Source organism: Agelaius tricolor, unplaced genomic scaffold (assembly GCF_023055355.1).
Source record: "Agelaius tricolor isolate 1412-34295 unplaced genomic scaffold, bAgeTri1.0.p SCAF_1, whole genome shotgun sequence".
In the NCBI taxonomy this organism is placed as follows: domain Eukaryota; kingdom Metazoa; phylum Chordata; class Aves; order Passeriformes; family Icteridae; genus Agelaius; species Agelaius tricolor.
This window is the reverse complement of record NW_027269261.1, coordinates 12,784,746-12,797,219: the sequence shown is the minus strand read 5'-3', so window position 1 is coordinate 12,797,219 and position 12,474 is coordinate 12,784,746. Positions and strand designations below refer to the sequence as shown.

The 12,474-nt window shown below is 42.9% G+C and overlaps 1 protein-coding gene across 2 annotated transcripts in view; it reads right to left on the bottom strand.

Annotated features, from left to right (window-relative positions):
- Positions 1–225: 225 nt before the first annotated feature.
- Positions 226–12,474, bottom strand: part of KCNK12 (potassium two pore domain channel subfamily K member 12) — a 28,820-nt gene continuing 16,571 nt past the window's right edge. The window contains exons 2-3 of one of the 2 annotated variants that reach the window (XM_071423349.1): positions 10,386–11,277; positions 226–6,936 (exon numbers count right to left, since the gene is read on the bottom strand). In XM_071423349.1, the coding sequence (XP_071279450.1) occupies positions 6,900–6,936; positions 10,386–11,277 (929 nt within the window). In that variant the 3' untranslated portion in view covers positions 226–6,899. Of the gene's footprint in view, positions 11,278–12,474 lie in introns of both variants that reach the window. The other variant, XM_071423358.1, reaches the window with a different exon arrangement.

The following is a 12,474-nucleotide window of genomic DNA, read 5'->3' as shown; positions in this document are numbered from 1 at the left end:
CAGAATTGAACAGATGACCATGGGGTACATCAGAAGCACATCCCACCAGTTGTTATCCCACCTGCCTTTGCTCCACCATGTAGTTTACCCAGCATCTGGGGACTTGTGGGGTCTCCACATATGGCTCTGAGGTTTCCATTTCCGAGGGGGTCTCTCACCCAGGAGGTGCTTCTGCCTCGCCTCCCACCCTCCATGCTCAGAAGAAAACACAAGAGCACTCACATGCACATCTCAGGCAACATTTTTTTCTCCTGTTTATTTCAAAAGTCTTTGCAGGAGCTTAACTGCAACATTCCAAACGTCACCTGGAATTTGACATCCTCCCAGATGTAGAGAATTTGTATTCCATCATGTTTCATGGCATTAAAAACACACAGGAATGTTCCCTGGACACGACCAGTGGGTTCTTCCATTGTCTCCTCAACCACCAGCTCTACACATCCTCTGCCAATTCCTCTGCACCGCTCTGCAAAGCAGCTGCACCTCAGCTGTCTCTGCCTCCTGGATCCATAACCATGTTTCTGTGAATGAAGGGGTGCCAAGCCCAAAATACCCATTTTTGTTTGCAAACTGGACATAATGAACCAGCAGAAACGTGATCCGCCTTTGATTGGCTTGTTTATGGCTTTTAGTCCTCTTCATTCAAAGATCTTACAGTGGAAAAATCCTGAGCTGACATCAAAAGTGGGACTGAATCATTAAGAGCACTCATAATTATGGTATAAGTTGGAGACTAAGTTCCTGTCAACCCAGGATTAAAGCATTTTTAATACTGACACTTGTTTAAATAGATTTCAATCTTGAAATTTATTCCACTTTAATGTTTTGCAAGGAAGTATTATCTGAAAGAGAGTAAAAATCTATGTTTTCCAATCAACAATTTACAGGAACTTATGTTTCTTCATTTCACCTCTTTGTAAACACAATCAAAATTGTGATGGAAAAATACATGCATCTCCTTTTGACTTCTAGCAGGCATTTAAGTCATTACATCTATTTAATTAGGCTATTTACTACCTGCAATTCAACCAAGTTACTCCAGATTCAAGCCACAGGAACAGTTGCTTCTTGGACCCTCCCATCTCTTTTGGTTTATTTAGGTAATCTTTGTGTGGTTCGGCTCTTTGGGAGTATGTTGGATGGTGTCAGGCACTGGGACCTCCTGCAGCTCTTTCTGGATGGCAAAATGTCCTTTTTTCTGACCAACACTCAGCTGAAATGTCTCTTGGTTGTTGAAAATGTCCCTGGCTAATACCCATATGCACAGTATGTGACAGTAAATTGCTTGTGTAACATTTGCTGCCATCCTCTGATTTCAGTAGCAGGGATGTGAAATGCCCCTAACAGTGTAGAAACAGATGCAGAAATTTGTTCCAAAAGTGCCATTTTGGTGCTGAAGCTGCCTGTAGGGCAATGTCCAGCACCCCAACCAACCATCTGGTTCTCTCCTGAACCCAGACTTCTCCCACTGCCATGCAAACATTGAGCTGCTGCAAACAGAGGCAGCTCTGCTCACAGCTTTTGCATGTGAGATCCTTACCACCACATTCACGATGATTTTGCTTGTCTGAAATGCTGATAATGGGTGTTTGGGTTTTCTGTTTGGGGTTTTTTCCTCCTTTTTTTGAAAAACCATGACCACTTGATGATTTTGCTTGTCTGAAATGCTGATAATGGGTGTTTGGGTTTTCTGTTTGGGGTTTTTTCCTCCTTTTTTTGAAAAACCATGACCACTTGAAGGTCAGCTGCCAAATGGACTGAATGATCAGTGGAGGAAAATTGAAAATCATAACATCTTGTGTGTAGGCTGTGAATAATGGGTAACACCCTTTTTGATCATTAAAACAGAAAATGTTTCCACTCTGTTTTCCACTGTTTTTAGCCCATTAAGAAGGCAGGGATAAGAGCACATTGCTGATGATTTGCACCACTCTCCTGGCAGTACAATCCCTGGCTGCAGACCAGGGGCTGGCAGTGGGATGGATCCCACCCTGGCAGGGGCTTGGCTGGAAGAGGCAGCTGTGCTTTGCCATGACCTTCAGCTGCTCTCCAAAAACAACAGACACCCCAAAGCAGGGACATTTTGTGCATTTTCTGCTGGGGGCTGGACCAATATTCATGGTCCATGGGCAGGCTTAAATTTGGGGATGGAGGCAAGCCCACCCCTGAGTGCTGTGCAGACCAAGGCATGTCCTCAGATACATTTTGCTTTCTTACAGATAAAGAAAAGATAAGCCTTGCATGCCCTGGAGCAGGCAGAAACCAAGGCTTTTCCCCAGAAGACACAGGTGCATTGAGCATTGGAAAAGAATGATAATTTTGTGACACATGCCTGAGCTTTGGGGTCCAATTGTATATTTTAGCACCTTACTTTCTGTTCAGAACACCACTTGCTTTTGTTGATTCACTGTACTGGTAAGACAATTTTTCTTGTTTTCACTGATAAAGATCTCTTAGCAAATATAGCCAGACTTGGTAATTGATTCATCTTTTAATATTTATATATGTTGTCATCATATGGAATGTCTGAACAAATCTCTCTATCTGTTTTATGAGGAGAGAAGCATCACAGTAGGATTGCTGCTTTGCCAGTGCAGAGACACTGAAAAGAGCAAGCTGGAGTGTCCCAAACACTCCAGTTTCAGGAACAACCAAGGGTTCCAAGGTGCCCAGAACCAGGGACAGCCTAGCACAGGCTACAGCACTTTGCTGTGCTTCTCAAGAGAGGCTCAATGCCACATCCATTATCTTTTTTACTCTTTTAGTACTGGCAAACATCTCCTGCAGCTCAGCAAAGGGAACTGCCTGGATCCACCCAGCCAAACTGCTTTAACCACCCCAGTGCCACCTCCCAGCCACCAAACCAACCTCCAAAATAACATTGTTGTGTGTCAAGAGCCCATCCATCACCCTTGGCCCTGTAGCTGTGTGGCCTTTTTGATAAAAGTGGTTAGCAGCCAGTCGAGCCCTGTGATTTATGTTTCTTTGCTTGAATTGGAATTACATTAGCATGCCCTTGGTTTGCAATGGCCAAATAGGTACAAATATTCAGGTTTTGAAGGTTTAGACATGCAATTCTGTTTGCAGCAATCAGGCAGGTTCCATTTCAATCCCTCTAAAAACTCTATTCACAGGAGCAAATGTTCAGCATGGGGCTTTTTCCAAATGGGATTTACATACTTCTGACTTTAAGAATTTGAAACTAATTAGATAGAATGAGCAAATGAAATAGGCAAGTCCTCTTACATGAAACTGAATCATTGGCATCCTTCACAGAATTCATGTCAAGCAATTCTGTTGGTAGAAAAAATATTCAGCTTGCTAATTCCAGCCATGACGTAATTTACAATCAGATTCTAGATTTTACAAAACAATTTAAAAAAGAAAAACACTCAGAAAAGTGACTAATTTTGGTGGGTCTGGGAATATTTGCTGGTGTTCATATTTCAGCTATTTGCAATCAGTGCAAAAAGGAAAATCATACCAAACAGAAAACAGCACAGAACTGGTCGTCCTCCTAGAATTCAATGCAGAAATGAGCAAATACCAAAGCCAGGGGAATCAGCTCCAGAAGTAAAATTTTGAGGTTTGTAGTAGGAGATAGCAAAGCCAGTTCAGCTAAAGATATCTACCAAGCTGTGCCCTTTCAAACAGAAACAAAATAAACAGGAATACTTTTCAACAGGTTATCTTGAAACTCAAGTAATTTAAATTGGCTGGAAATTTGGAATGAATATTTTTGCTGAGAGTATCCAACAAAGTAGAATCCTAGTGGACTAAAAATGGGATTGTATATGTAGAATTATATCATTTTTATTTTTGTAAATAAACAGTGTTTACACACACAAAACCCCCCCACAAACAATCCCCAAACCATTTTTTAGATGTTGTGCTTTCAGATACTGAGGTTTTACAGTAAAACTGGAACTAAATTCTTGCACTGCCTGTGCAGCCCATGGATGATACTACAAGCAAAAATTTCCTGGATATAATTTTACTTGCATGGAATAGGAAATTATATGCATTGAGAAAACCTGGTGTTTGATTTGCACATTGTCAGAAATAGCAGTAATTTTTTCATGTTGTTTATGCATGTTATTATAAAAGCATTAATCTTGCATTGACTCACTGGCTTTAAAAAGTACCTTTACAGTCTGCAAAGTACAAAAGGAATATGGAGATTTCTTTGTATTCCTTAGGTTTGCAAAAGCATCACCTGCTGAAAGTCTGATCCTGAAAACACTTGGGATGTTGAGGATAGGATGTTGGGATGTTACACACTTTCAAACCCAGCTACATCCTCATGCCAAGTCTGGGGTTGGGAGCTGGCTGGGACACAGCTGGGTGTGACACAGCCCTGGGACTAGGATGGCTTGGAGGCATGGGGGTCTGCACCTCTGACACACCCAAACCACTGATCCTCACTGTCAGGGACCAGCACGGCTGCTTTCCCAGTAAAAGCTGGGCAACTGACTTGTGCGCTCCCTTTTCCCACAGGAAAAGGCATTTCTCACAAAAGACCTCTCTCCACGTTCCAGATGAGGTGGCTGAGCCCACGATGCCCCAGGAGCCCCCTGGGGGGTGGCAGTGTCACAGCCTTGTGTGACGAGGAATAAACACACGAGCAAATGCAAAGCAACGCTTTGGTTTTCTGCTGCATTTGCTGGAGAACACCTCTAAGCTCCTCCCTTTCCCCATGCTTTTCACTCCTGCTGTATTTTTCCCCCCTCATGCTAAATCACCAGACTTCTTTGGGTAATCTGCAATAAACTGTATCTGTATTTACTCCCTTTTTTTTTTTTCCAGGGAAGGATGAAACACAATACATTTGAAGGCTGCATATGTGCAGCCCCACTTCAAAGCTGAACTACACCACTCTGGATCCTTAGAGTTGAAAGTTTGGAATTGATGTTAGACCTCTTTTTGCCTATGAATAACGTAGGGCAATTGCATTTTGTTTTTGAGGGTTTAAAGAGATAATTTAATTAAAGGTGGATGTTACCCATTTAGCAGACAAAGAGAGAAAGAAAAAAGGTATGTGTGTTTATTGGTAGCTGCATTCAGACTGTGGCCATGTAAACTAAAGTCGTTTCCTTTCCTCAGTGCCATTGCTACACAATGCATTTATAATGCATAATGAACCACTTACTGTGTATGTGCTAACATGAACAGCCTTTGTGTCAAAGCTCAGTGGAATTGTCCATACTTTCCTTTATTTTCCACAATGTAGTGCTTCTCTTTTCCTAGCATTCATGAAAGCATAATTTGAGCTCAAATATGGACATATTCACAACAACAAAAAAAAAAGATCAAAAATTGCATACTGATTGTGCAATGTGCAATGCACCCTTCATTATTTATTCTGTGTGAGTCAAGTAGTAATTTTTCCTAATTGAATTTATTATGTAACACAGCATTTATTGTATTATTTAAATGTAACACTGCAGATATGTGTTGGTTTGCAAAGGCACATTAGTAATCCAATTAGAGCAGCAGCCATACCCACAGATTTGCTAGGCTAGCAATCAGCAAAGTATGATTTTGTTGAGATTAGCTCTGAACATTCACTGCAATGATTTGCCACTGAATATTTTTCAAGTTAAAGGCTAGAAAAGTACTAAAATGTGAGAATGGTCTCATTGCTACAGCTAATTTCCATATAGTCATAAATTCATCCCACACTCGCAATCAGGTTTATACTGAGCCCACATGCCTGGCTGTATGACCTCCATTGCTGCTAAAGTCTTTCAGCAGCAAGGCATGACTGAAATATGGGTAAATGGTCACAGTATACTCAAATTTTCACCCACAGAAAGCTGGGGAGGAGAAAAGACTGAGGGCCATGGCTGAAGCTGTGCTGGGACAGCAGCACTACACCAACAGGGACATTTCTGGGTAGCCTGAGCATGGCACAGGGCACTCCCAGAGAGCTCAAGTGGGATTCCTGTCTTCCACCAATAATTCTGGTTGTAATCAGGGCTGAACTGCCTAAAGAGCCTTTGGATGCATTGCTGCACTGCTTCTGCAGGGAGGCAAAGCACAGCCCTGTCCCTCAGACACTGCCCTCTGTGGCTGGGATTGCTCTGAACATCTACAGTGGTCTGGAGGACATCCTCTGCACTGCAAGCAAATCAAGAGCCATTTGAATTTCTTCAAAATGAGAACAGTGTTTGCAGATGGGAAGAAACCAATGAGGACCAGATAACATCTTGGTGTGACTCCAAACTTTGTCCAAGACACACACAGGGAAGACAGACTCCAAGAGGTCAATGGGATGACTTGCCAAATGCTACAGGTTTCACAAGAAATTATTCCTCATGACTGCTCTGTGCTGACCTCCAGGGTTAAGAGAAGGTGTCACTTGAATTTGGTCATTATTGCCCATCAAATTTTCACCTAAGTTTTAATTTCATCTGCAAGGTGTTGGTGCAGGTGCCGGGTGAACATGGGATCTCCTTTGTCCAAGCAGCTCACACCATTGCTGTTCTCACTAGGGGCCAGCTCACAGAGAAGTCCTAATTCCTGCAGCCTTCTGCTGCTCCTGAATGCTCTTCCCTGGCCTCAGGCAGCAGAAGACCAATCTGGGGGACAGGGTCTGAGCTGCCTGTAGGCTCAGCAGGCAGCTGGGATGTCTTGGTCTGTGTCAGTGAAGAGTTACTACTGCTGTTCTACAGGGTGGTGCAGAGGGGAGTGTACCAGGGAAGATGAACTTTTAAAATTGAAATCAACTGTACTATTTCAAGTTTACCCATAATTAAATTTGAAGGAAAAAAAAAAACCCAACCCATTTCAAGAATGTAATACAGCTCCCAAGTTACCTGAAAAGAAAGTGCAATCTAGTGCAGTGTGCTTTCACTTTCCCACTCTGCTCCTCTCGTTTCCTTCTGATTTCTTGTGCTTCAGTCTGTGTCCAGGTATTGCTGGTATCTGCTTTGTCTGTGAAAATGAAATACCAGGAGGAATTGCACTTGGTGCAACTGGTGCACGTTTAGGGGGTAATTCACCAATGGAGCAGGCTGCCCTGGGGAATCCACAAACAATGAAACAGGAGTTAGGTGCCCAAGCCTGGCAAGTTCAAAGAGGAGTTGTCATTAAAAAAAAAGCAAAAGGAAGAGCACAGTTGACTAGGAAAGACTGATCTCAAACCTCCTGTGTCCTCTTGGCTCATGTTTTCATGCACAGGGGTGATGGGTGCCCAGGTAGGGCTGGCAGACTGAAGAGTAGAGATATGGAGCTTGGTTTCCATGCATCCTTGAAAAATGCTTCTGCTACTGAATATGAGGGAACTGTAAGGCCACCCTTCAGCAGATGCTTCCCAGTGAGACCCAGGTCAGTAACTGTGCTCTGACCCTCCTATAAACTGAGCTTTGCTGAGCCAGATGGGTTTGGGGATTTTTACAGGACTTGGATACGACCTGGTGGTCCCAGAGGTTGACTTATGTCAGCTTCTGGGGATATGAGACCTGCAAGCAACAGGGCCACTGGTAAATAACTGGGCATGCACTTCCTCTGAGGCTAGAGAGAAGCAGAATGGAGATTATCAAGGACCTTGGGTGTAAGTAAACATTAGATCTAAGTGAACAGAGCAGCAATCTGATGCCCAAATTCCTTGAGATGCCCAGCTCTAGGAGCTGGTCCAGCTTCCTCTGGAGTTAATAGGAACTGCAAACGGTCCTGCAAAAGCACCCTTGTGACTGATGGCACCAGAAAGACTTGGAAACATTTCAATCATGTTACAGCACACTGTGTGTCTGCCTTTGCCTGGACTCAGAAAAAGTACAGAGGAGGTATGTACAATTTTGTATTACTTCTCTGTATTTGCCAGGCTGGAATAAGTAGCTTGAAAACAATTCACAAATTTACATTTTAAAAAGGATTCTAATCATGGTTATAATATTTATCCTTTAAAACAACTCACTGAAAAAAAACCCCTTAATTTGCAAATTTGTTACCATAAAAATTAGAGTTCTTGAGCTCACAGAATGTTGATACATTTGAGCATGCTTTTATGAGCAAAATAATAAACAGGTAATTCTGCTGTGGCTTGGGGCCCTATCAGTTCAAATTCCTAAGTCCTTTGGGACAGAGCCTGTCTGCCCTGATTTATGTAATAGTTCTAATGAGTAATAGTGCCCATGATGACAAATGCACCAAAATACAACCCTAAGAGAGGTTAGGCTGCAAAAAAAGAGCAGGGTCCCATTCACACTTTTAATAAACAAACACATAAATCATCACAGTAAGAGATTTACCCATGGGGGTAATCCCAAGGGGAAATAACAAATTTTCATTCTTTTGGTTCCCTGCCTGTGCAGTTTCCCTTGCATCTCTGGAAGGCACCTGCCTGAACTGGGTCTTCCAGCAGTCAGAGCTTTTTCCAGACCGTGACCTGTCCCTGTACATCCTGCCTAAATTTATCCTTCAGTGGCCTTCAAAAGGAGCGCCAAGCACCCCTTCCTGCTTCCTTAAAGAGGAGGAGTGCACAGACAGGAAGGCACTCAGACAGATGGACCTTGAGGAGTCTCTCTGCCACCAAGAAAGGTCCTACCTCTTGAGTGCAGCCCCTACCATACCACAGAATCTTAAGTGTGAGTCTGTGCCAGCTGGAAACACATTACAATCATCACTGCTTGTTTCTGGCCAAACACATCTTGATAAAAGCTGTGACATTTACAGAGTGATACAGACCCACGTGTGATGGTTTATCTGCAGCTCTGATTTCTTTTCATCAGGAGAAAGGATACATTCACCACCATAATTCAGCTGGCAGGCTCAGGTGTGCAAAACCTCAAATTTAAATTTGTTTTTCCAAGGGTAAATTCCAAAACATTTTTCACTGCTAAAAATTTAAAAGAAAGCAAAAATTATGGCTACTCCAAACTCCAAACAAAACAAAGTAAATAGAGTAAAATATCTATATAAAATTTCATGGAAATATTTTCAAACATTTCTAATATTCCTATTTTTTGTTCATCAGCTTGTTCAATTTATTCAGTGACCAACCTACTACTCATGGTCTTGCCTACAATTTTCCAGTAAGTTTCTAAGAGAAGGCTTCTCAAAATATAAGCTTATTTCTTGCTTGGAATCAGCAGAAGCCTTTTTATTATCTTCACAGTGTAGTAGAGAGAATTTAGAGAAATGATCCAGAGCTGTGCATGCATTTTTGAAAGAGGTTTGCAGCAAATCCTCTGCACCCACTTGTCATGCTAAACTACACACTCTAGATCAGGTTTGCTTTTGGCTCTTCAGAGGTTTGGGCTAGCACAGGTTTAATATGGCTTAAGATGGTAGCAGCCACAGCCAAAGGCCAATTTATGACTTGGTATCAACATTTTGAGGGAAGCCAGCTTCTGGGGGAACTCCAAAGCAATGCCCTTCTTCTGTACAACCTGCACAGTCAGATTTCTGGGAAACAAGTACAGAATTGGGGCCCTCAGAGAATTGTAAGGAGATGATTTGCATGAATCTCTGCAACAACACTGCAGAAGATGCAAATTTATGACAACAAGAGAGCCTACATTCATTTTAGTAACTCATTTCAACGAGAAACTAAGGAAGTAAGCATTTTTGAGATGTCAAACATTTGACACCAGAGGTGCATATGGGCTTCTCTTGCATTAAACAAAGTCAGTTCTGAAGATGACAACTGCCTGTTTTCTGTTATTCAGCACGTAGGAACAGTTCTGCACACTTTAACATGGTCCTTGATAATCCCCTGGCTTTTAAGAGTTAGGTGGCAGGTGGTCTTTCAGACAAGCCTGGCTAAATCCCATCATTTGTAGGAGGGGAGTTCAGCCCATTCCATCCTCTGCCACTGAAGCCAGTGGGATTACTGAGGTGAAGCACAGCCACCCTAAAGCTGGTGTGACAACAGCCACCTTCGTGTATGTCATACAAAGGCCTGCTACGAGGAATTGCTGAAGAGCATTGAGGCTCAGGACCAGATCCAGACTTCAGCAAACTGGGAGATACTGGTTAGACAAAACTTACCAACCCCATGTTTGAATCTGGAGTGCAACTTGCCCGTTTTATGCCTTTTAACACAGTTTGGGTTCAGGCGCTGTTCTGAAGAAGAACATATTGGTTTTGACACCATCCTAGCCATGCATACCATCCTCCTGTAATTGCACCAGATTCTGCATCAAAGACATCCAAGTCTCATTAAAAACCCCCTTAGGGGAAAACTATAACATAATGGTTAAGATCTCACTGCATATTAGAGAAAACTTATAAAACCCCCAGAAAGTAAAATGCTGAACACCCAATGAATACCAAGGCTGTCTCTGAAATGTAAAACTTTCCAGTAGCTTACAGTGGCACCTCCACCCTAACCACCATTTCATTTTTATTTTAAGAAACAAACGGAATTCCAAAAGCTCTACCTAGAATCACTTGTTTCTGCCAAGCGGTTGTTCATGATGGCCAGAGCCCCCACCCCCGCCGAGAAACCGTTCTGTCTCGTGTTGATACAGACATTCCTCGGGTACCCGTTGGCCGTCTCGGACAGCTGCTTCTGCAGGATGGCCAGGGAGACTTTGCTGGACGCCGTGAGCTCCCTCATGGAGATCATCTCCCCAGAGAGCCGCCTGCCCTCGGTGTCGCTGTCGTACTGCCCGTCGGCGTCCCTGGCCACGTTGTGGCGGCGCAGGCGGGCCCCCGGGGTGATGGCGTTGCGACGGCTGAGGCGGGTACTGGATTTATGGCACTTTGGGCAACATCTGCATTCGAATTTTTTCAACACCCAGTTCAAAATTTGTTTGATTACGATCGAGATGACATTAAAAAGGGAGTATATGCAACATACTCCCATTAATATAAACATGAAGTTCCCGAATCTGTATAATCCCTGATGCTGGTACACAGCGTTTTGGTTGCTTACCAAATCTCCAAAGCCGATGGTGCTGAAGGTGACAAAGCAATAATACAAGGAGTCAACGTAGTTCCATCCTTCCACTGCCGTGTACATGGCCGAGGCGCAGCAGGAAAGGGCGATAGCAAAAATTCCCAGGATCAGCATCACATGATAAACGGACGGCTTCCAGCCCACGAGGCTGCCCACCCCGGACACGGCCGGCCCCTTTCGGAAGTTGGGAGGTAGGAGACCACTCCTTCGCAGCTGCCTCTCGTAGCACGCCTTCATGATGAATGCCAGCAGGGAGATGATGCGCTCCAGGAAGAGGTTGAAGAAGAGGATGGTCCCGGCACAGCCAAAAAGGCCATAAACGATGAGGAACACTTTTCCAGCCACGGTTGCTGGTGTGGTCATTCCAAAACCTACAGTGTGGAGATAAACAGGCAACATTAATCACATATGTTTTTGTGGTAAGCTCGTGATATATGTACCTTAACAAGGCTCCCATCTCACTGGACAAAAGGAGTGCTAAGTTAGCTTAGGCCAACACAAAACCGAGTTTGGTAAAGAAGGAAGAAGGCACCAAAAGTTCAACAAGATGACTAAAACTCAAAAGTGAGCAAAAAAATCCTTGCAAGATGAAAGGATTAATATCTGTATTAACAGAGCAACATCGCTCGAAATGCAGGTGGAAGACTCACTGAGCCCAAACCTTTTCAAGGTGGGATGAGTGAAGAGGCCATTTCCCTGCTCCCACATGTGTCAGCCATCACGACCTGATGGAAAATTTACACTCTCTGCTCACAAGCTGTAACCCAGTGTAACATTTTTGTTATAGGGGTCTGATTATACCATTCCCACTGAGAAGATGGAAGTTTTCAGGTTGTATAACAGGAAAAAAAAAACAACCACCTCCCAAATATTGAATACTGTTTTAAAAATAACAGCACTTTTAAGTCTTTTCCAAATCCCAGCTGTGACTAGCCCACCTGGTATCATCACAGAAGGAAAGGAAAAGCCATCACGTCACAGAGCTGCCTGGCAGACTGGGGGCACTGGGAACTTGCACATGGATAATTACAGCAGGGAAAAACACTGCTGCACAGTTGAACAGAAAAATCAGAGTATACAAACTCTGGAAAGTTCCAGCAACAATATTAATGCAACTCCTCTTTGTATGAATTACTTATTGTAATATTACTTATTATAAGATTACTCACACACAAAGTTTTATAAGTAAGCAATAATGCCTTGTAGCTAACAGATGGTTAAATAACAGCAAAACTGAACTTAAATTTGCATGCAAATAAATACAGTAAGTTTACTCCATGTCATTTGCTGATACCAGTTATCTTATGAAAAAGATTACCTACATTTCACATCCTATCTCAAGAAGAGTCTTCTGAAACTCAGTTCTGCAGGTATTGGCTTTTTTCTGCTATTCTTCCCTGTAAAAACACTTGGTGACTCAGGCAAAAAACATTGACAGGATTGAGGTGACTGCTTATGTCCCATGAATAAATAACCACATCTAATCTAAATTAAAGTTTTGTGAAAAATCCACATTCCAAAATTTCATTGCTGTATTGTTCAACCAAAATACCCAGCAAGTAATATCT